The 24585-nt window shown below is 38.3% G+C and overlaps 1 protein-coding gene across 3 annotated transcripts; it reads right to left on the bottom strand.

The window, feature by feature from the left end:
• Window positions 1–1610: 1610 nt before the first annotated feature.
• LOC129767907 (protein transport protein Sec31A) lies at window positions 1611–24344 on the bottom strand. Of its 3 annotated transcripts, XM_055769180.1 has the most exons (12): window positions 24194–24344; window positions 22925–23808; window positions 22562–22864; window positions 22248–22491; window positions 22078–22187; window positions 13984–14034; window positions 13182–13434; window positions 11695–13124; window positions 11476–11577; window positions 2390–2845; window positions 2250–2321; window positions 1611–2192 (listed from the first exon to the last, which is right to left on the bottom strand). In XM_055769180.1, exons 2-12 carry the CDS (start codon window positions 23798–23800, stop codon window positions 2004–2006), a joined length of 4086 nt encoding a protein of 1361 aa, XP_055625155.1. In that variant the 5' UTR covers window positions 23801–23808; window positions 24194–24344; the 3' UTR covers window positions 1611–2003. The 3 variants fall into 3 exon arrangements, with proteins under 3 accessions (XP_055625155.1, XP_055625157.1, XP_055625156.1); XM_055769182.1 differs by lacking the exon at window positions 11476–11577; XM_055769181.1 differs by lacking the exon at window positions 13984–14034.
• Window positions 24345–24585: the final 241 nt, after the last annotated feature.

Genomic DNA, 24585 nt, shown 5'->3' with positions numbered 1-24585 from the left:
GGGGAGTCTTCGTGTTTGTCTACGCGGACGACATTCTTCTGATTGCAGTGGGTGACACTCATAGGATTCCAAGCATCAGCTACCAATGCCCTCGGCCGGTGAGCGGCCGAGAGAGGATTTAGACGATCAGCAGAGAAGAGCGGCCATATGGTGATATGCAGCGACAGACGTCAGGGTCCAGCTATACAAAAACAACATCCCTCGCCGAAAAACGCTAAGGATCTTCGGAATATTGGTTTATCAAAAACGTAACTTCCACCGCCATTTCGAGGAAGTTAAGAAGAACTGTGCCACCCGGTTGAATCTGTTGAAAACTTTTTCCAAACTGCACCGGAGCAACAACAGGAAGATCCGGCTACGGGTGGCCAAAGCTATCATCAGCAGCCGCCTCACCTGCTGTCTGCGTTGAAATTGTAGAATCTCCTTTCGATCTACTCATAGACTCGACGATAGTAGCCAGGACTGTCAGTTTTTTGATCGAAAACCAGCGGTAGGGCAGATACCTGACCGCCCTCAGCAATACGATACTGCAGCGGATGGCGCATTCCAACCTCCCACCGGTGGCAAAACAATCCTGGTTTAGTGCAAACGGCTGGAGTTTCCCAACTGTCGAGAACGGTATCAGGAACAACTTCCGAGCCGGGGCGAGCTCGACCGGTCTGCTAGAATATTTCAAGGCCATCATAGCAGAAAAATACCGTCTCCATGAGATCAGATATTCGGACGGCTCAAAAGAACCATCAGGAGTTGGATTTGGGGTAAGCGATAGTAATAATAATCCAAGTTCCAGCAAGAATCTCACGGACATCTGCCAGGTGGCCGGCATCTTCGAGGCAACCACAATTTCATCTTCCAAGCCGTTGTTGGTCGTCTCCGATACGGCGAGCGCCATTGATGCCATCGGTGCGACCAGGGCCAAACATCCATAGGTACAGGCCATCAGGAAGTACCTATTGCCCGACACTGTGCTCATGTGAGTCCCCGGACACAACGGCATCGCAGGGAATGAAGCGGCCGACCGATTTGCCGGAATTGGTCACACCGGACCGTTTTTCACTCGGGAGATGGTGCTGGATGAATCAGTCAAGAAGATACTTGTTCCTTCCCCTCCACGATGAAGGGGAATAAGAACACTACGGCATGTTCAACGACACGGCTTCCTCTCCACTGGCCTGAAGCCATGATCCGAATACACCCTTGCCATCTAGCCTAGCAAGCAAATAGCAAGCATTTTTGTTAATTATGTTAAATTATGTTTTGAAAATGGTTTTATGTGATTAATTTTTGTGACACTTGAAGTCCAACTTTTATGTAATAGTTTTAAGTGAATATGTGATTCATGTGAATGATTTGATCTCAACTAAACCTTGCGTCAATTCCATCGATAAGGAGGGGAACCAGCCCAGAAGTTTGAAACCTATCAAATGAAGAATTAAATAAAAATAGCAAGTCCATTCGACACGGTAGTAAAATAGAAACATTCTTCCTATTATCAACGAAAGTTCTAACAAGGTTTATATTCCAAATAACACATCTGGAATGTATTTTAAAGCGACGAACTCACAGCTATGGGTAGCATAACCTCAATACGTGGAATGTGAAAATACTCATAAAAATGCAAAAAAAAAATTGTTACATTTATTTTTCGATACGATTTGCGTTAAAATAATATACCGTAAATAAAGTTTTACTATAGAACAGAAGCTGAATACTTCGATGAATCTAATCGATCGTTAACATAGTTGATAAATATGGTTCACATACGGGCGCACGATCATACATAGTACGAACAAAAAAAACGTTCTCAATCATTTACGAAGACACTATGTTAAACGATAACAGAAAAATATGACAACAGATATTAAATGTGGCTCTTTCTTCAACTTGCCCCAATTCGCAACTATTCGTTCCCATCACTAACAGTACACATATAAAGTCATATATTATCGTATTATTCATACAATTAGTACAATACGCGTTCGAACCGTTCACACATTCGGTGATTATCGAAGATAAACCTGTAACTGCATTGCCGACTGGAGCAAAACTTTGATGCCTGGCATGAAGGCTGCAATTTGGGCGAAATCGTGACCTGATACCATCTGCGTGTGAAGCCCAATTCCGTTGGCATAATCGCCGGCCTGTATGAGCTGGACCAGTTGACTCAGCGCGGCAAGGGTGTTTTGGGAAAGCTGTAAAGAAGATTTCAGGCAATTGTTATGGTATTGAACTTATTTCAGTACCCCTACCTTATGCTCACGCAGCAAATCGTACAGAACCTCTAATCTTTTCGAGACATCCTCCAGTTTCCTTTTTGTTTGCTGTAATTGAACATTAGTTTCACATTAGATTCGGAAGAACATAAAAGATCGCGCGGTAACACTCGTACCGGATTTCCAGCCGCATTGATACACTGTTTTTTCAACTCCTCGAATACTGTCTGTAAATAAATATACTCCTCCGGTATTGGAAGTTTCTGTTTCGGCGGTTCTGACACGAAGGGAATCTGTTGTGCTGGTTGAGAAGGGGGTTGTTGCCTGAAATTATTATTGTAACTGTTGGCCGGGGATTGCGCGGATTGTGGCTGCTGCTGCTGGTATTGAAGATTTTGCTGGAAGTTCTGATAGTTGATAGCACCAGGAGTTTGCTGTTGTGGCTGTCCAGCAGTTGGGACACTAGCAGGGTTGAAAATTGTCGGTGGCATCCCTCCTGGTGCACCTGTTGGGGGGTACTGACCACCTATGTAGTTACTGTTCGTATCGGGGTATCCGTTCTGAGTTTGAATGGGGAAAGTGCCGGGCAAGGGTGACATAATTGGGGCTACCGAGGACATATCCGCTTTTGGCTACAAAATAAATGGAAATTTTATCAAAATCTGAAAATCAAGCTCTGTGTTGCAGGTCGAAATGATGACGATGCAATAGAAGTGTAAAAAGTTAAGCATATAGAAGCAGGATTTGAGAAAAAAAAAAGCAATTTCTTCAATTTTTGTCATGTAGAGTAGAAGTGTGTGATTGACGACTTATTGCATTTGAACAGTATTTATTAAACTGTAATTTATGTGGGCATCATTAGAACGTATTCTGATAGTTTTTACTAACGTATGCAATAGGGTGCCAATGAAAATGGTCATCTCGAATTTCAAAAAGTTACCTCATAAAAAATGTTCACCACCTCTAAAAAACACCCTATGCCAAATTTCAGCTCATTCGGACTTAAGGGAGAGTGGCGCAAAGTGGTTAGACTTTGAGTTTTTTGAATATCAAAAAATTACCCAAGGGGGGAGAAAACGTTAAAATTTGAGTTTTTAGAAAAACAAAAAATCACCGAAAATGGAGTTTTTCAAAAAAAAAAATTTTGACGCCAAATGTCTTAAAATTGCATTACTCGTCAAGATTATAGCTATATCGATTTTTTTCAAAAAAAAAAGTTTTTTTCACACTTGGTCGTTTTTTCGCCTGAAAAATCGATTTTAGACAAAAAAATGGTGTCATATGGTGTTTTTTCGAGATGGTTAACATTTTGTATAGGGTATTTGCAAGTATACATGGCTCTGTTTTTGTTGCATAATTGTATTTGACAAGATTTTTGTTCTTGGGGTCTTTTAGTTATTTTTTCCGTAGTACAATCCATTGCTTCGTTTGGTTGTTTTTTTGGGGGATGCTTGTTCTCTGCAGCACTCATGTTCATAGGAAAGTTTTTCTGTCAATTGAAAAAAGAATTGTTTTCTGGTTATGTTCTCATCACAAGTCTCTTTGTATAAAATCCACGAATTGAAAATTTTTTCAAGATGACAGTAGATCTCGACGTTTCATGCAATTTTGAAACATTTGGCAACGAAATTTTTTTTTTGAGAACCTCAATTTCCTTGGGTGATTTTTCGATTTTCAAAAATCTTAAACTTAGACCGCTTTGCGCCACTCTCCCTTAAGTCCGTTTGAGCTGATATTTTGCATAGGGTGTTTTTTCGAGGTTGTGAACATTTTTAATGGGGTAACGTTTTGGACTGCGAGATGGTCATTTTAATTGGCGCCCTAATCAATACACATTTCGAACAAGCTAATTGAACGAACTGTGGAAATCTTTGGGCTATCTTCGACAACAAAGTGTAAAAAACTGGTGTGGCGAACAAACAAGATGCCCTGCAAAAGGCTTTGGGCGATTTAGACCCACACCACCCCCGAAACCTCATCGAAAGCATGTCAAAAAATCTGTAAGTGAAATCATCGTACGTCTAACTATGGGAATTCATTTTTCGTGCGAAGTGTAGCTCATTGGAATTCCTTACCCACAGGTCTATCTAATGTAGATTCGTTCACAGCATTCAAGAGAGGTTGTATAGAGCATTTTAATTAGGAGTTATTAGTAGTTGTTCAAATAGTTTGATTATTTTGTTTTGTTTTTGTGCAGCGCTTATTCTACTTCAATTTAACAATGTAACATTAAAAGACAGAAGTCTTAAGTTACGAAATATAAATGTTCAATAAATAAAATAAATAATAAATAAAAGGTCATATTGATTACTAAATTTTTGTTTTGATTTGTTTTTGGTTATGTTTTGTTGAAAACATGAAGCGTATCATACTGAACTACTGCCCATGTTGTTATATGTTAATGAACAAAACCGACTTTTTCGCTGTTACGCATTCTACGCAATTTAATACGTTTGCTCAACATGCAAGTAAACATTTTTTGTTCAAAAACATTTGAGCAATTTTGAAAAACGTTCTCGAAAAATCACTGTTTGTCCGCATAACAGACGTAGTTCCTTACAGCTTTCATACATCGTTCGAAAAACAACAATTACCAGTATTATGTGCTGCAAAATAGATAAAAAATTGAATCACATTCTTTTTGGAGTCTTTGGACGTCTTTCATGATAGTGTCTTATCACTTAGCGCTTTCTAACAGATGAATATAAGCAACTATTGAAACGCTGTTCATATAGTTTCTATTCTCTGTTTACTGCACTGCGATGAACGTAGAGAAGCATTTTTTTATGTCGTAATTACTCAAATTTCTGCATTTGAATCTTCAAGTAGATAATGAAACAGTCAGATCAGTAGTAAAATATATTGATAATATAATTGTGTTTTTTTGGTTTATTCAACGTACTCATACCGTTGGTGTAAGTAAGAAAAATTAAGAAAAAACAGACATTAAATAACCAGTCAGTTTAATTTACCTATTTTTATAATCAGTTACATAAATAAACAGCCTATTTTATTGATTTAGATACAACTGCTGCATAGAAATTTTACTACAAATTCAGCAGTTTAATTTATTTTGCGAACATCTTTTTTCCAAGTTCAAGAAAACACATCGATATTTTTTCAAAACTCCACTTCAAAACATCTTTTAGTTGTGTTTTTGTTAATACAGGTCGGACTCGATTATACGGGATTCGATTATCCGGAATTTTAGACTCGATTATCAGGAGTATTTTATTTTTGATTTTCGGAAATTTTGAATAATTTGTATAATAATTCTATATTGAATAGCTAATATGGGTATCAAAAGAAAGGGCTTGATTAGTAGAATGCAGTTATTTATGAAAAATGCAAATCCAAGATGGCGGCCACTATAAAATGGCGGATTACATATTTTCTTAGAACCCCATCAATATGGGTATCAAACGAAAGGGCTTGACTAGTAGAACACCGTTATTCATGAAAAATGCAAATCCAAGATAACGGTCACTACAAAATAGAGGATTGCATATTTTTTCACAACCCCATCTATATGAGTATCAAATGAAAGGGCTTGACTAGTAGAACACCGTTATTCATGAAAAATGCAAATCCAAGATGACGGTCACTACAAAATGGAGGATTGCATATTTTTTCACAACCCCATCAATATGAGTATCAAATGAAAGGGCTTCACTAGTAGAACACCGTTATTCATGAAAAATGCAAATCCAAGATGACGGTCACTACAAAATGGAGGATTGCATATTTTTTCACAACCCCAGCAATATGGTTATCTAATGAAAGGGCTTGACTAGTAGAATACAGTTATTTATGAAAAATTCAAATCTAAGATGGCGGATTACCTATTTTCTCAGAACCCCATCAATATGGGTATCAAATGAAAAGACTTGACTAATAGAACACAGTTATTTATGAAAAATGCCCAAAAATGTATCAAATGAAAGTTCTCGACCAGTAGAACATAGCAGATAATGAAAAACCCAATTTCAAGATGGCCGCAGTCCCCAAACAGCTAATTACTTTTTGAATGGTTTCATTCAGCTTGACCTGTTTCTATGTATGTTTGAATGTTTGTTGGGTTGTCCCACATTAATAGAAAATTGACCCTGTTCCTGTTGAATGATTGATCTGAAATTTGGAACTTACATTTAAAATATAATGACTGCGTATTCCATGATCTTGAAAAATTCAATTTGGCCGCCACAAAAAAAAGGCTGAATGGCTTGATTTGGAGAATACACTACACTATGAACAACATAAATTCGAAAAGGTCGCCGCCACAAAGTGGTCGACTATGTATTTTTTGCAATCCAATCAATATTGGTAACAAATGAAATGATTTGACTAATAGAATACAGTACAGTTCGGACTCGATTATATACAGACTCGACTATTTATATTCGATTATATACAGTTGTGTTAAAATAATAGCAGCGCCTAATGCTATTTCTATATTATTGTTACTATTCATGAATGGATGGTTGATGTTTTCAACTAATCATATGAATATACAATTTCGTTCAGTGTATATTTCATTTGACACTTCCGTCTGAGTCCGTTTCGCGTTGTTCAAAATAATAGCAGCAAAAAACGATTTCAAACAAAGTTTGTTTCCATTCGGTGTTTTATACAAGTTTTGCAATTTTGTTAGTCGGTAAGTATATAAAAACTAAGATATGTGCAAGAAAATATGTTTGTTTTGTTTGTATTGCAGAAAATGGGTCGCGTAAAACATTGCTCTGAGGAGCAGCGCAATTGTATCAAAACGTTGATAAATGTGGGGTGCTCGGCCAAAATGATAAGCAATGCTTTGAAATGGAAAGACAAGTTGGAAACTCATGGCCGGAAACGTTGTACTGCTGAAAGAATTGATCGAAGAATCATAAAGATGTCACGGACTGATCCCACTTTGTATTCTAATAAGATCAAAGATGAACTAGACTTAACTGTGAGCACTGTTACAGTCACACGACGATTGACGGAAGCCAAACTATATGCACGTGGTCCTCGGAAAGTACCATTGTTGACAAAACATCATGTTTCGAATCGACTCAAATTTGCTAAAATGCATATCGATTAGCCGAAAGAAAAATTGCGTAATGTTTTGTGGAAGAATGAGTCCAAAATAGTTTTGTTCGGATTAAAAGATCGGCGTCAGTATGTGAGACGTCCACGCAATACGGAATATCAACCGCAGTACACGGTTAAGACAGTAAAGCACGGCGGAGCAAAAATTATGATATGGGAAAATTTTTCGTACAACGGTGTCGGGCCAGTTTATCGCATACCAGGCATCATGGATCAACATGGCTACATCAAGATACTCAGTGAGGTTATGTTACCTTATGCTGAGGAGGAAATGCCACTAAAATGGGTGATGCAGCAGGACAACGATCCTAAACACACGAGCAAACGTGCTAAGGCGTGGTTTAAGGAGAAGAATATTAAGGTTATGGAGTGGCCAGCGCAGTCTCCAGACTTAAACCCTATTGAAAATCTGTGGGGAGATATCAAATACGCCGTTTCTGGAGCCACACCAAAAAATGTGGAAGAACTATGGTCTGTAATTCGTGATACGTGGGCTGCAATACCTGATTCTCGCTGCCAAGCACTTGTGGACTCTATGCCGAAACGGTGTGCTGCTGTTATTAAGAATAAAGGCTACGCTACAAAGTACTAAGGTGGATAATCATGTTACAGAACAACTTCGAAATTTTCATCATTTTAATCATGTTTTCCTAGTGTTGACTGAAGTACTGCTATTATTTTGAACACTAACTTTTTTGAACAAATGCTTATTTTATTGAATAAAAAATGAAATCTTGCAACCAATAGCATACACTTTTTCTATTGAAACTCTGTTCAAAATACACTTTAGAGAAAATAAGGAGCAAAGCGCTAATTACAAATTATTATCTTATTTCAGATTTTAAATCAGCACTGCTATTATTTTGAACACAACTGTACAATTTTAGACTCGATTATATTCAGTTTGGAAAAAAATATTTTTTTTATATTTCAAATATGACTTATTTCATGAAGAAATGTAACCTTTCAACGTTAAGGTGCAGTTTAAGTGGCTATTACATGTAAATCGCGATTTTTGAAGATTTTGCTTGAATTTTCACCAGGAATTGTTTATATCGATATTGCACCCAAATTAAGAAAGATAGAAGTTGTGCGTCGAAGAACAAATTGTGGAGCGGTTAAAGAACTTCATTTTAATTGATAGAAACAATCTAGTTTAATATAATTTTTTAGGATCAAATTAATAATAACACATTATAAATTATTAACTTTTAAGTGTTTCACTTCCAAAATGCTATTAAAATTCACTTATTTAGTTGTTCCACTACTATCTCCTGTACTAAATTTTCTCATCTTTCAAATGACAGCATCAGAATCGTCTTCCGTAGCGTACTTTTTAATGTAGAACCAGTATGAAGCAACAGAGTCCGAAACAAAACAAAAGTTCTGTAACTCCGTCATTGTTGAAATTAGAACATATGCGTAGGAGGATTTTTTTCATCGAATATGATCGTCTATCCCCTCTTGAGAGAATCTGGATATATATATTTTTTCATGTGAGAAAGGTGTTTTCTGACTTTAAGGGGATGAATCAAAAATCAAATTCCTCTTTTATTTTCAACAAACGAAAAATACATGCAAAAAACAAATAAAGTAAAAAAATTGATTTGAATCGATTATCCGGAGTGAAAAAAAAAAATCAATAGTCCGGATAATCGAGTCCGACCTGTATCTCCAATTTCTTCATGTGACGGTTATAATTATAAGAAGAGCCTCTGGAGAAGATTATAGGCATAGAACATTCACAAATCTTAATGATAGATTTTCGATCGGATAATTTTTTTTCTCGGCGCTTGATTTTATCCGACAACCGCTTTGTGAATGTTCTATGTCTCAATGAGCCTTCTACTGCCATCTGTAATTCCGCGTCGTCCTGAATTATGGCCGGTGAAATGGATTCCTTTTCACCTGCCGTTCACCTGCCGGAGCTATCATAAATTCGCAACAAATCCAGACCACTTTTTCCAGACATTTCACTAAATTTCTCCTTAACCTATTTGATTTTATCCTACAACAACTGAAACTATCGACGGAGACGTTTTGACTATTATCGGAAACGTAAATGTTAACACTACAGACAAAGCAACCTGGTGATTACGTTTAGCTATGCGAACAAACGTATATTGGAACGATTGATTGTCCGCATAAATAGACGTAAGCGTTTTCCAAATGGAAAAAAATATGTTTTAATCTGCACAATCTCCTAGGCCCTCTATCGGCCAATAATATCCTTCAACTGGACATATCATTTCATTGGAAATTTGCATAGTTATGCTTGTAGGCCAAAAAACAACAAAAATGCGTTTTCCCAACACTAATGGTGTTGGTCATTACGTCTTCTATGCAAACATAGGCAGACTAGGTATTAGGTAGAACGTTGGTTACTTTGATGTATTTTTTGAAGTTTTACTTTTCCATACTATAAGAAGAAATCAAGAATAGTTTGGAAGAAATATAAGTTAAGAATTTTTCAGCAAAGTTATTGGAAAATAAAAAAAAATGTTGCTATGTGTCACTCTGTATAAACAAAGCACATCAAGTTGGTGTATAGAAGTTTAATGAGGATCTGGTTCTGTACTGTCAAAGTCAGCTTGGTTTCGTTTTTTTTTCCTCAAAAAGGGCTCAGATTGTTAGAAAAAATTATTCAATTACTTACATAGAATCGGTATACAATTACCGTGCCTGGACATATCAGATCCAGTTGGATTTGAATGCACTGATTATTCAATTAAATGGCTTTGTTAGTGCAACCCACAAAGTGTCTTCGAAACAAAAATAAAAATGATTTTCAGATTCACATATCTGTTTCAAGTAGGAAATTTACACAGGGAACAATTTGTTAGAATCACCACATCAAAATATTGTTAAATTTGTTCAAAATGTCTCAACTATACGTTTAAAAAACAGATTAATACTATCGAGGAAAAGACTATTGACGGATTTCGCGCCAACTCGTCTAAGGGATTGGCATGACCCTTCTAGAACTTAATGAAACTTTCTGGGCTTACCTAATTAAATAACTTGGCATACTTTTTTTCTTTATCTATCTTATCTAGAAAATGTATCTAGACAATCGTATGGAAAGGGCTAAATATTTTCGATCATTTTTCTATTATTTTTTTTACTCAAAAATGGTAATACTACAAAAAAGTGATCTATGGAAGAGTTTTAGGAAAATAATTGAATTTTCAGAAAAAAAATACTGAATATTTTTTTAAATCCTACACTGAAAAAAATTGATTTCAAAAACAAGTAAATTTTCTCAAAATGGCCAAAAGTCTCAGATTTTGATGAAATGGCAGATAAATATGTGCCCTAATAAAAACTTTTTCAAGATTTTTTCTCGAAAATCTTCATTTTTTTTTGTACAGTTATAGAAAAAAGTCAGTAACAGGTAGAAATGGATTTATGGTAACCCTTGGATGCTAAAGTACAGTTTTCAGCTTGTTTTTGTAATCAAAAACAATATGTTTCAATTCAGAGAGCAACGATGAGAGCTGTACAATATAATCTTGAAAAAGTTTTTGTTAGAAAAACTTTTTTGCCTTAAATATACACAAGTTGCGATGTATGGAAGAGTTGTAGGGCACATATTTATCTAACATTTATCTGCAATTCATCAAAATCTGAGATGATCATTTTGAAAAATCGGCTTTTAGTTTTTGAAATAATTTTTTTCAGTGTAGGATTTCAAAAAATATTTTTTCAGTATTTTTTTCTGAAAATTCAATAATTTTTACTCTCTGAAACTCTTCCATTCTTCATAGACCACTTTTTGGTAGGACTTACCATTTTTGAGTAAAAGAATTTAAAAAAAAAATTATCAAAAATATTTAGCCCTTTCCATATGTTAGTTTAGATAAATTTTCTGAAAACTAAGTGTTGCTTAATTAGGTAAGGTCTTCACGCCCAGAAAGTTCTGAGAGGGTCAGAGAAGAGTTCTGAGAGGGTCATGCCAACATCTGGTCGAGTTGACGCGAAATCCGTCTATTAACTCCATCCAAACAAACCGAATATAGTCTGTGGTAAATGATGTCAATTCTAAATCGACAAGAATGATTTCTGCAAACTATAGGTTTTGGAAAGCTCAAACTTGATGGAATCAAACCAACGAAATGTAGAAAAGAATAAACGCAGATGAACGAAAATTGATTGCCAAAACATTGGCTCTAACCTGCGGAGAAGACCGGTCTGGTTGTTTTTCATGTGAATCAATTATTTTACGCCACCTACGAGTGCCGGCGTGAACCGCTGACATTTCACATTGCTCATTAAACTATGTACCGTAAAAAAGGATAGATTGTCAATGAAGTTAAACGAAAACATACGTGAAGGAGAGAAGGAAAAGTATCACATAGTTGGGTGAATACGTTTCACGGTTCGAGTTACTCACCTGAGCACGTGGGGCACCTTTCAATGCGGGTGGATCATTCCAACCTGGTGGAGGCGTGGGATTCTTCTGAATGTTACTAAGGGGAGGTGGAGGCGCTGTCGCTGCCGTCTGTTGTGCTCCGGGATAGCCAGCGTTCATCATGGGCGGTTGCGATACATCTAATGGAGGAACACCGGGAAGATACGAAGGTACCCCCGGTTGTACCAGTGGTGCAGGAGTGAATGGTTTAAAGTTACCCATTTGCTGTGGAGGCTGGGCTGGATTAAGAAGCGATGGCTGCGGTTGTTGATTGATCGGTTGGTTGGGAAATTGATTGAATTGGTAATTCGTAGCGGACTGAATGTTGTTCTGGTTGTATAAGTTAGCCGGAGTTTGACCATAGCTTGGTCCAGAAGTTACTGAAGGATCCAGCAAATATTTGGCACGACCCAATGTTGTGGAACCAGTCTGAGAGCTAACAGAGGCTGGACGAGGCGGCTGAGCGATATCAGCAGATGGTGGAGGTCCCATCGGAGGTTTGGATGTTAATGGAGCCGTTGTGATGGGTGGCGCCATCTGATTAAATGGAGTTAGTGTCGATGGTTGCTGTGGAGCAAGACTTCCTTGGAACGGTGTTGTATTCCACGAAGGTTGATTGATCGGTTGTGGAATTGTTGGGACTGGCGCAGGAGCAGGAATAGGTGAATTATTTGCTGCTTGCCAATTTTTTATTTTCGCGGCTTGACCGATAGTTGGAAACATAGGATTAAATGGTGGTGCCGGTTGATTACTCACAGAACCACGATGACCTATCGTATAACCACTTTGTTGCACAGGTGTAATACTTTTATGTCCGAGAGCGTAATACAGGCGCTCCCTCAGCTCTTCCATTTCGGTATCGGTCGAGTTCCCTACATAAGACAACGCCGAATTTAAAGAACCTTGAGCCGCAAGTAAACTAGCATACTGTGACAATAACTCGGCCAATTTTCCGGTAACATTTGTAGCTTTGCCCTGTTTTTCAAGCGCTTTTTGCAACAGCATTGCTACCTCAACCAGTTCTTGCAAATCTCGGTTGCTATTATTGTTTTTATCCGGTTCTCCGTTAACAAAATCATACGAAGTGCTGTCGGACTTTTGCAGATTCCAAGCTTCTACCAGTCTCTCTGTATTACCTGCACATATGTAGCAAAGAATAGCGTTTCTGGCTAATTCCGCATCACCACTAGCTTCCATTTGCAGACGCTCCCCAAGCCTTTCGCACAATAGTGGCAACTGATTGTTACAATGTGTCAGTGCTGCCACCAGAGCTTCCTTCCACGAGTCGATTGTACACTGAGAAACGACGCCGCTCCAATCCTCCGTCACTAACGCGGAGATTATATTCGACAAGTAGCTTTCGCTGTTCTTCAAATAACGATATTGAACCCGAGCCAACAACTCGGAACCACCTGAAAAATCAAGCAATTATATTATTTATATTGTGAATAACGAACCCAATTCCTCACCATTCATAGCCAAAATCAACGCTTCAGTCGTCTTGCCAGCGTCCATACACAATTCTACTGCAGCTTCCAAATTACCAGTAAGCAGAGCTTCGCAAATTAGACCTTCATTATCCTGGCCGGTGCGAATCCGGTAAGGAACCTCCACTTTTTTACTATCGTTGATTTCACCTTCCGTTTCGGTTGATGGTTTTTGCTCCGCAAGCAATTTGTTTCCTGCTGCGATGGCATCGAACAATGCATTGTTGTCGAGTGTCTATAGCACAATAGAAGTGATGGAATTAGTTGATGTATTCAAGATAACTCGCGATTCGGGACTTCGAAGTCAAAAGACAGTTTGTATGCATGAAACAAATATGGTGTCGGATTGATTTGATTTTCGAAATAAAAATTGTGAATTAAAATTTACTTTTCTGTATCAAATGTTTACGTAATATTCTATGTAATAGAGTAATACGTTCAACGCAAGTGATCAAAAAAAATCTAAAAATAGCAAAAATAGTGTTTTTACAACTCAAAACAACTTCCAGGCGTGCTAATTTAAAATTTCCTTCGATTCACTGCAAACTTTTGTGGATGTCCCACTGTATCTTCGAAGTCCCGAATGACGGACGTTTATCGATCACGAACATATCATGAACACGTTCTAATTTGCTGCTGAATTACTAACTATACATTGGTACTATCTCACACAGAACGAACGGACAAAATCATCGAAACAAAAAATAATAAATTCAGAGGAGGGCAAGTCTACCAACTAAGGGATATGATTCGTGCTAACGTGTGAGTATCGAATGGCTCTTACCGAGAGATCAGTGCTATCATCGGTACTGGGATCCGTCTCGGTGGAATTGTTCTAATGATAAATGTGATAAAAAAGCTATTGGCAACAATGTCACAATGTTCGCTACTCAGGAGAAGTAGTTTGATACGATAGATAAACATAACGTAAGAATATTTTTGAATTGAAACTGAATATATATCACAGAGAGCGGAACTTTTGCAACTGTTTAACATATTCTTGCGTTTTTAAATATTATAGTGATAGTCAGTAGATGTGTCACAGTTTTTGACTGGCCATCTCAGTAATTATTTCAGAAATCTCACCACTAACAAAACTATTTATTCTTGGAATTCTTTGAAGCCGAAAAACACAACACATTTCAAAACATTTTTCAACTGTATGACTAGAAGACTGGTTTCTCTAACTTCTCGATCCTTTCTACGAAATGATTTGTACTCTACAGCAATTGGCAATCACTTTTCATTGCAGCCAAATTCCTTGCATCTTTTTGGGGTCTACAAAAAGACAGTATTCACTGGGACTAAATCTGAAGAATATCTTGGAGATAGAAGGGCAACTGTATTTTGTTCACTTCACTCTTTATTTATAAGAGGCTTTAAACAATTCAGTCTGATTTTCACACATAAACGCACGATTTTTTTTCTATCTCGCTTGTATAACTCCACGGCTTCTCTCTGTTGCAACACTGCTTTTTGTGTACAAGTGATTTTTTCCGGTCGTGATTTTTTCCGTTGAGTATTGTGTTTGTTTGCGTCTCAAATCTTGTATCCGAGCTAAAGGGTGTGTCACATCAAATTGCATCACGGAGAAAACACTGTAGAAATTCGCCCAGTAGACCGATCCTTTTGAAAATTTTAGACAGTAAAATAAAAACTATTAAACAACTTTTGGCATTTTCTTTTTATTCATACTTCGAGCCCAAGCCCGTATGCTCGCACCTTCCTCTTTACCCCGTCCATAAGGTTCTGTACAACGTCAGGTTGTAGTTTTTTTTGAACAGAAATCAATTTTCTCTTGAAGTCCGCCTCCGATTTGACAACTTTTGGGTTCTTCCGGAGGGCCTGCTTCATAATCGCCCAATATTTCTCTATTGGGCGAAGCTCCGGCGCGTTGGGCGGGTTCATTTCCTTTGGTACGAAGGTGACCCCGTTGGCTTCGTACCACTCCAACACGTCCTTTGAATAGTGACACGAAGCGAGATCCGGCCAGAAGATGGTCGGGCCCTCGTGCTGCTTCAATAGTGGTAGTAAGCGCTTCTGTAGGCACTCCTTAAGGTAAACCTGCCCGTTTACCGTGCCGGTCATCACGAAGGGGGCGCTCCGCTTTCCGCAAGAGCAGATCGCTTGGCACACCATGTACTTTTTGGCAAACTTGGATAGTTTCTGCTTGCGAATCTCCTCCGGAACGCTGAATTTGTCCTCTGCGGAGAAGAACAACAGGCCCGGCAGCTGACGAAGGTCCGCTTTGACGTAGGTTTCGTCGTCCATTACCAGGCAATGCGGCTTCGTCAGCATTTCGGTGTACAGCTTCCGGGCTCGCGTCTCCCCACCATGTTTTGCCTTTCGTCGCGGTTAGGAGCCTTCTGAACCTTGTATGTACGCAGGCCCTCCCGCTGCTTTTTCACTGATGGAGCATCCATTTTTGCCGTTCTTCACCTTCCGGTCGATGGTTAGGTTCTCGAAGTATCGTTTTAGTACTCTGCTGACCGTGGATTGGACGATTCCCAGCATCTTACCGATGTCCCGATGTGACAACTCCGGATTCTCGAAATGAGTGCACAGGATTAATTAACGACGCTCTTTTTCGTTCGACGACATTTTTCCAAATTTACGAAAAATTGACAGTGAAGCATGGCCAACGTGATCTATACACTCTTATCTGATTATAAGCGAAAGCTGAAGATATAATTCCTAAAAATTAAATTTCTACAGCGTTTTTTCCGTGATGCAATTTGATGTGACACACCCTTTATTACTGTCTGTCAGTGTTCCGTTGTTGGAATCTGTTCGTATGTATTTCGATTTCTTTTCGTTGTGGTAAATATTTCGTCTCGCGAGTGTTGTGCTTTTGTTGGTAAAGAAAAACAACAAAGCCGTACTACTCTCTACGCTGATTTTTTTCTTTCGAAGCGCCATCTACCGGAATCAAACAGAAGCAACTAGTAGTACGTAAAATTGCACGCCACATAACTACTTCTTACATCCAACCGACTTGTACGCGTATTGTATTGCCTACCCAAACCCAACCTTTTTGGGTGTGATCAATGCGCTAAGCTATTCGAAAAATTTCATTTCGCGTTATCTCGCGCCAGGCCGATGAAACATCTCCTCTTTGCACGCTCCGTTCCGAAATAAAGCAACTGCAATCTAAGCCTGTTGCCCAATTTTCACCCGCTACTGGGACTTCACTGGAACAACGCAGAGCAATGAAACGCCCTTGTGAGATCGATTTCACCATGCGTGCCAAATAGGACGCTGAAAGCAGATGGCAAATGTTATGCAAGTGCATATCTGTAATAATGATGCAGATCGGAAATTCTGGTTAAACCTTTCAAAAATTCGTCTTGGCGTCACACCGTGGAATAGATTTCTGCTATGGTTAGAGCCAATCTTGATATTTCCGTGGTAAAGCTTGTCCCTGAAAGAAAGAGAGTTGAATTCCCTTACATTATTATCGTTCAAAATTGGGCTCGACCAATCATTCAAAGGAAAAGCTCTAGATCCATCCACATGGCCTGAAGGTCGCTGTTTCGGGAATTTGAAGACTACGTTTCACAATAATTTCGAGTTTCTTCGAAGTACAAAAAGTCTACCACACCGTTGTTGCCACCAGAAACAGATTCATCGCCAATCGCGCCGGTCGTATTACCAAAACGTTGGAATGATCAACAGTTCTCTCGCCGAGTACCAGTCAGCCTTCTGTGACGGGTGCTATGATATTTACGCTCTTTACGAAACATGGCTGAACGACAATACGCTGACGATGCAGCTTTTTGACAACAATTACTCAGTTTATTGACAAGACCGGTCGACCTCAAACAGCACCAAAAGCATTGGAGGAGTTGTATTACTCGCCGTTCGCTCGAGTTTCAAATCCCGTCCGCTGATTCCTTCTGTAAGCTCGTCGAAGGTGGAGCAATTATGGATCACGACTCTCACGACTGACGCTACTCTCTACCTTTGTGTAGTATATATTCCTCCCAATCGAGTGAATGACACGGATCTGATTGAAAATCATCTTGACTTGCTTTACTGAGTGATTTCGCAGATGGGACCTAGAGATATTATTATAATTATTGGCGACTACAACATGGGCACGATATTGTGGCAACACAATTCGGTTGGCTCGCTCTATCCGGTCAACTCTCGATCTTCGGTTGGCTAACATCGTGAAAGTTACTTGATGCATACTGCACTGCTGGACTCAAACAGATTAGTGGAATCGGAAACGAAAACAATCGCTTGCTCGATTTATGTTTCGCTAGTAAAGTGCCAGGACAATTTGCTTATGCAAGCTCCATCAACGCTTGTTAAAATCTGTAGACACCATCCTCCCATATTAACAGAATTGAAAATATGTCCTCAACAACGTTTCTGCAACACTAATGAGAGCGTTTTTTACGATTTCAGTAAGGCCGATTTCGATGGCATGAACGATTTCCTTTCTCATGTGCAGTGGAACGAACTTTTCCAAGATTGCGACGCCTTGCTGCTTCTACTACAGGGAAACTTCGATATAACGTACCCTCGTTATAATGTACCTTCGTAACGTAACGTCACTCGATATAACGTACATTTTACCTCGATATAACGTACACATTTCCAAAGTGTGAAGGAAAATTTTGTTCAATACTTTTTTTCTGTTAGAACAATGAATTATCCATATTGTGATGCTAAAACAAGTTTTGTGACTTCAATCAATTCCGAAATACAGCTGGTTTTGTGATTCCGGATTCTAAATGAATCAAGCTTTAATCAACAGTACGAAGGGAAACATCATGAGAAAGACTGGCTTCGTCTTCTGATTGAAGTTATTCATTAACTTTACTAAAACAGCAACATAATAATGTATTATAGACTACGTTTGTGAGTACTTTATTATGCTTCGATATAAAGTCCAATTCGATACAACGCACAATTTTGAAAGCGAAATGTACGTTATATCGAAGTTTACCTGTATTTCTGGTATCCTGCTTTATGATATCGACCAATATGTCCCTTTGAAGTCTAAACATGAGCCGTTGAAACCAGTTTGGACAATTGCCGATCTCAAATTGAGGATGGGACTAATTATAAATACAATGGCATTCATAACAGCAGCCGATTTTTTTTAAATTGTAAATTATTTGTTCTCACGTAACGTGAATTATTTAATTTTTGAAATTGTATATCACAACACGACATCGCCAAAAAACACAACTTCAACCAAAATACCATCCGCAGAATCCGTATGCGAGAAGGTTATCATAATTTATGTACCTGAATGCAGCCAAACAGGACACTGAAGCAAAATCTGGTATCCAAAAGACGCTCTCCAAAGTTGTACAACAAGAACGAAACGTACGTGAAGATGGCTTTTGGACAGCTCCCAGGCTTGAAATGTTACAAGGTTACAACTAGAAAATTTGAGTTCGTTTCGCTGATAAATTTGTCAGGAAGCTCTTGATTTGGCAAAAGATTTGCTGCTTTGGACAGAAAACTAAGGTACTCGTAGCAACAAGTCAGTGGACCTGAAATGTATAGGGAACAGTACCTGCAGAAATATCTACTTCCATTTATTAACGCTCACGAAGGTCTGATGAAGTTTTGACCAGCGTTGGCAAGCTTCCACTACAGTTAGGAGGTTCTTAAATGGTACCATGACAATGGGGTCGATTGAACTGAAAAAACCCAAATCCGTCCAATTTCAATGTCTCCAATTATGTCCAATCAAAAAATATTGGGCAATTGTCAAGCGAAAAGTAAATAAAAGTGTCAAAGTGACCCGGGATGCTGCAGACATGAAGAGATCGTGGAATGAATTGGTCGCTGAGGCTGACCAACAGAGAGTCAAACTTTGATGGAAGGTATCCTAAGAAATGTACGGAAATTAATCAAAACTGTAACGGAATAATTGAGGGGCTCAAAATGAAGGGGATGTATGTGACATCATCGGTTTCAATAAGAAATTATCTGCATTTGGATATAAAAAACCATTTTTGTCGCTTTTACCAATCCGGCGATACAACTGGTTTTGTAAATCTTGATTCTATATGTTTCCATCTCTATCTAAATAACTGGTAGGGCAATAAATGCTTAAAATTTCTATAACTCATTCAAAAATCAATAACACTGTTTCCTAAAACGCAGCAACAGAAATAATTTTTGCTTTATTATTATTTCAAATCTATATTAAAAATATGTAATTTATCATTGAACATTTTATTTATTTACTTTATTTAGGAATAAGGCTACGATAATTCCACGATAAAACAATAATATCTTTCACCTCTCTATCTAAATTAGACATCGAGAGAAAATCATAGCGAGCAGGGGCTATGTTTGCATCAAGTGCTGCAAGAATGTCTTTATTACAGGAAGCAATGCGATGAACATGGTTTTGATGAAGCCCAAAACATTGAGGAACTTATATATTTCCAGACATCTTCGTAAATTCCGATTGGAATATTGGAATTGACGGTAAAACAGGGACAGTCAGAGGTTTTGATGTCCCCTCGAGTGTTGGATCGATCAGCGGTGAACTTCTCCCACGAAATCCAGGAGGGACATGATGTTGCTTGTTCGCTGCACTCGATTTGATAGGCGAGCTGACATAAGGGACTCACCAGAGGGCCTTGACAATAAACTTTGGTAGTGGTCACATTTTTGCGCTGAGAATGACTTTGAAAACAAATAGTGCTCGTTAACTGTGTTCGCGTCCATTTTATCAATTGGCAACGTGGCGAACACGTTATTCGTGTTATTTGGATGTTGTTGTTGTGCCAGTGGGAATGTGCTCTTCAGGATTTGAGCGAATTTTCATTTGGAACGTGTTTCCAAAAAACATTCAATGCGTCGGAACAAGCATGACGACTTAAACTTTTCTGCTCCCTCAACAAGGGAAACTTTTCTGAGTTGGCGACAGTTAAAACTCTTGATAATCATCGAGGAGTTTAGAATGAGGGTTTCTAATAAGTTTAAAACTGAACGTAACCAGAATGGCCAGCCTAATCTTAGTTAGAATAAAAAATCATGGTATAGAAACTACCACCAGTCTCGAAAATAGGATCCTAAGACAAAGTACAGGTCGGACTCGATTATATGTGATTCGATTATATACAATTTTGGACTCGATTATAAACAGTTTGGAAAAAAATATTTTTTTTTATATTTCAAATATGAGTTATTTCAAGAAGGAATGTAACCTTTCAACGAGAAGGTTAAGTTTAAGTGGCTATTACATGTACAGTGGGGTAAAAATCGTTTACATGGATATTGCAGCCAAATTAAGAAAGATAGAAGAAGTTGGGTGTCAAAGAACAAATTGTAGAGCGGTTATAGTGCTTAAATTTAATTGATAGATACAATCTAATTTAATGTAAATTTTTAGGATGAGATTAATAATAACACATTAGAAATTTTTAACTTTTGAGTTTTTCACTTCCAAAATGTTATTAAAGCCCACTAATTAAGTTGTTCCACTACTATATCCTATACTAAAATTTCTCATCTTTCAAATGAAAGCATTAGAATTGTCTTCCGTAGCGTACTTTTTAATGTAGAGCCAGTTTTAGGCAGTTTTTTCATCAAATATCGTCTATCACCTCTTGAGAGAATCTGGATAAATTTATTTTTTCATGTGAGTAAGATGTTTTCTGACTTTAAGAAGATGAATCAAAAATAAAATTCCTCTTTAATTTTCAAAAAGCGAAAAATACATGCAAAAAAAAACGAATAAAAAAAAAAATTTTTGACTCGATTATATACAGTGAAAAAATCAAAAACTGTATATAATCGAGTCCGCCCTGTATTCAATAGTCAAAGATAGAAGGCGCCCAAACCTTTGGATCACAGTAAAGGCATTGCGAAGAAATATGTGAAACAAAAAATATCACTCGCTCTACATATTTATTTTAGGTAACTCACTTGAGCAACGCGTTCAAAAAACTAATGTTGTCAAAATCGAACCGTGCCATCAAGGACTGTTTAGTTCCAATTCCCGGAAGACAACAACTTCATTAATGACACGCTTTAATTTTTGCTTTGTGTCAAAATTTCATGTGGTGAGAAAAATAAATTTAAGGATAAATTTTGGTAAGTTTTGGTTCATATCGGTAGCATACAATGAATTCTTTTTTATGCGACTGATGCGTGCGCGCAAAAAAATAGAATTGTTTAAAAAAAAATCGCATAATTTCGAACGAATCGCGTGAATAAAAATCGCATTGCTTCGAAAGAATCACGTAAAAAAAGATTGCCCCATCGCGCCGGTGATGTCGCAACCACACTCGCAAACGCTCTCGCGCATAATAAAATCACGTAAAAAAACAGAATCCAGGGTACTGAGATTTTGTAGAGCTGAATCACAACAATATGCGCATTGGATCTACGCACGTGTTTTCCAGCTGGTGTTTTATCATAATTGATGACAATTGCATGACTTTCATTCTGCAATTAGAGCATATGTGATTTGCCGAACCTTCTGGATTATATGTATAGTTTGAAGCCAAATTAATAAAATAATACAAAAAAATATGATAAAATTCCGAAAAATTGTATTTTTCTACCTAAGGCCACCCTAATCGATATAAGGTACACGGTAATCGGTATTCTAGCGGTATGAAATATACTTTATTTTTTTCAATATGACTCTGATTCGAGCACAAAGTATTTGTGAATACCGGTAGCTCGGCTTTGTCCAAATCAGTCATACTAATTTTGATTCAGGTGAAACATTATCGGTGGATTGAACGGTCACTAATGAATATGAACTAGTGTTTCATGTATTTTTTTTAAATATGAGAATATTCAATATATTCAATATTCAATTGGGAACAAAAATAATGGAAGCGAAAATTAAGCACAAAGAACTTATTCAGATTCAAAAAATGCTTACCCGACTCATTTTGTCAACCAACTCTTCTACAGAATTTTGTCCCGTTTCTTCCTGTTTACCGCTGTCGGTGTATTTTTTATACTTGTTCATCATATCTTCTTTGTGGTATCCTAAAATTCGAACGCATTTACTTCAATTACTATACACAGTGCATTCGATCATTCTTATACCAAGTAAATTCAGCATTTCATTGCGTGGATCCTCCTCGAAGTTAGCCTTCAGAAAATACCACAGAAAACGCGAGTGTTGATCGTTTGTTTGATCCGCCTTCTGACGACAATACTCGGAGAAATTTCCCTCAGCCAGCACCTGTTCCAGTCGGTTCGATCTTTCGACCAGCTCTGGATCAGTTATAACCTGATTAACAATAACTGATCGACTGTTGCCGTTGAATGTAACCAGTTTCCCTCCAAACTAAATTTTGTAAATATAAAAATTTAGTTAATCACGAAAATAGTTGTCATTCATACGAGTCGCATCTTACCCCAAAACAAGCCCCAGCGGGTCTTTTCAACCATTTAGGAGCTCGCTTGAGATCAGCGCAGGTCGGTTGGGACTGAGCATTGGCTTGAGGCACTGGCTCGTGACCCATAGTTTCCATTCCCGGAAACGAATCAGCAATTTTGTTCACCGTTTGCACCTGCTGACGAGCTCCCCCAAAAATTGAGTAAATTGTAACGTTCCCGTCGAAACTAGAACCGGCTATCAGCGCAGGATTACGGGGACACCATGCCACATCGAAGTTCCACTGATTAGTGGTCGCTAGCTCGGATAAGATTTCACCATTCTGAAAAAAAAATTAAATGAATGAATGATAAATTGATTTTCGAAAATAAACATAACCTACCGGATCGTCGGAGTTTTGGTTCCAACAGTAAATCTTATTGTCTTTCCCACAGGACGCGACCAAATCGAAGTCTTTCGGACACCAGGTAAGGCCAAGAACGCCACGCTGATGAATGTGGAAGGTTTTTGCTGGAGCAGTAGCATACCGCAGATCCCATAACTGAACCGATGGTGCTTGATCCTCCTCGCTGGCTAACCATAGCTGGGTGGCAACCTCGGGATGCCACTGACCTGCACGCCAACGAATTCGTGATTGACTGTCACTAAGCTTGATAATTGGTTCACTTTTTCTCAAATCCCAAATCACGCAGCGGGAAGAGAACACCGAAGCTAGAATATGCTGTACCTGCCGGTTCCAGGACAAACCTTGAACATCCTCATACGGTTGTACCTTCTGACCAGGACTCATTGGAACTGTGGTTTTATTAAGATCCCATATGATAATTTCCGACTCCGATGCACCTGATGCGAGTAAATTGTTCTGGAAAGGATTGTAATCCATGCTCCGAACAGCTCCATTATGCTTTTCCTGTTGTGCAAGCAATGCGTTCTCTCCGGCCAGTAACTTCGCCACACTATACACCTGTGTCACACCACCTTCACAGCCACCCACAATGAGACCGTTCGGGTGATTGGCACCATAATCGAACGGACTCCACAGTACTTTGTGGAATCGATGCGCACTGGCCTGACTTCCCACTAGCTCCAGATCGTAGCTGGGATCAGATAGATTGATAGAATACAATTCCAACGCGGCTGATGTACTAAAAGAAGCGTCCAATTGCTGTGCAGCTGTCCCAGCAGCCAGCATGATTGGATTCTGCTCCACAGGGGACCACGCAACATTCACCGTCTTCTGGAGCTCCTTCACCTTCATCGTTACTGCTGCAATATGAAACAAAAAACCAAAATTGAATGCTACCATCAACACTTTGCTCTGTTCCAAAATTAAGAAACGGAACTGATAAGCGCCGGCTTATTATTATTGATAGTTTTTAGGTGATTGCTCTGCTACTAAAAGACTCTTACGAGAAACAATCTAATGTGTATTTTCAACAACTAACTTTATTTTGGGCATAAAAATTGCTTTAAAATTGCGCAAATTGCAGCATTTACAAATCAAGCTTGAGAAAACCAATAAAATTTCATAGATGATCTGGCAGAAAAAGAAAAACACAAACACGCAAAATTGTTCAATTTCGATTCTCCAAACTATCGCAATGCAGTTTACACTATTATCATCTCGACAAAATCTAAACCTTTTGCTTACCTTTCAGAATAACGACAATTAAGTATAATAAATTCGTCTAATGTAGCTTAAACCCAGAACTTTACTCGTAGCGATCTGACGACGATTGGTTTTCTTTTGCGATCCGTCCGACGTTCCAACGTGGCTGATAATGTAGGACTGGCTCTACTTTATCGATTCCCGGCTGTCAACGTTGTTCTTTCGGCGTAAATACGTAAACATTTCGTTAAATTCAAAAACGAACCCATTTTTTTTGGAGCGCAATCAAAACAATGCGGCGAAAAATGACAACAAATGTGGCAGTGTGTTGCGAAAAAGATTCGTATGAGAACAAGTGTAATAACACTTGGAAAATTATTTGTTGAAATTATTTTAAATTTTGACCCAATCTACGTCCACGATTTTGAACAAAA

Source organism: Toxorhynchites rutilus, chromosome 2, assembly GCF_029784135.1.
Source record: "Toxorhynchites rutilus septentrionalis strain SRP chromosome 2, ASM2978413v1, whole genome shotgun sequence".
NCBI lineage: Eukaryota > Metazoa > Arthropoda > Insecta > Diptera > Culicidae > Toxorhynchites > Toxorhynchites rutilus.
The sequence above is the reverse complement of the archived record's forward strand: the minus strand, read 5'-3'. Positions and strand labels throughout refer to the sequence as shown.

Bases quoted from the DNA above. Each gene is read 5' to 3' on its own strand.
- LOC129767907 (XM_055769180.1), bottom strand. From the start codon at position 23,800: ATGAAGGTGAAGGAGCTCCAGAAGACGGTGAATGTTGCGTGGTCCCCT. The intron at 14,035-22,077 runs GTAAGCATTTTT...ATTTATCATTAG, and splicing joins TGGTTGACAAAATGAGTCGG to AACAATTCCACCGAGACGGA. The intron at 2,193-2,249 runs GTAGGGGTACTG...TCTTCTTTACAG, and splicing joins ATTTGCTGCGTGAGCATAAG to CTTTCCCAAAACACCCTTGC.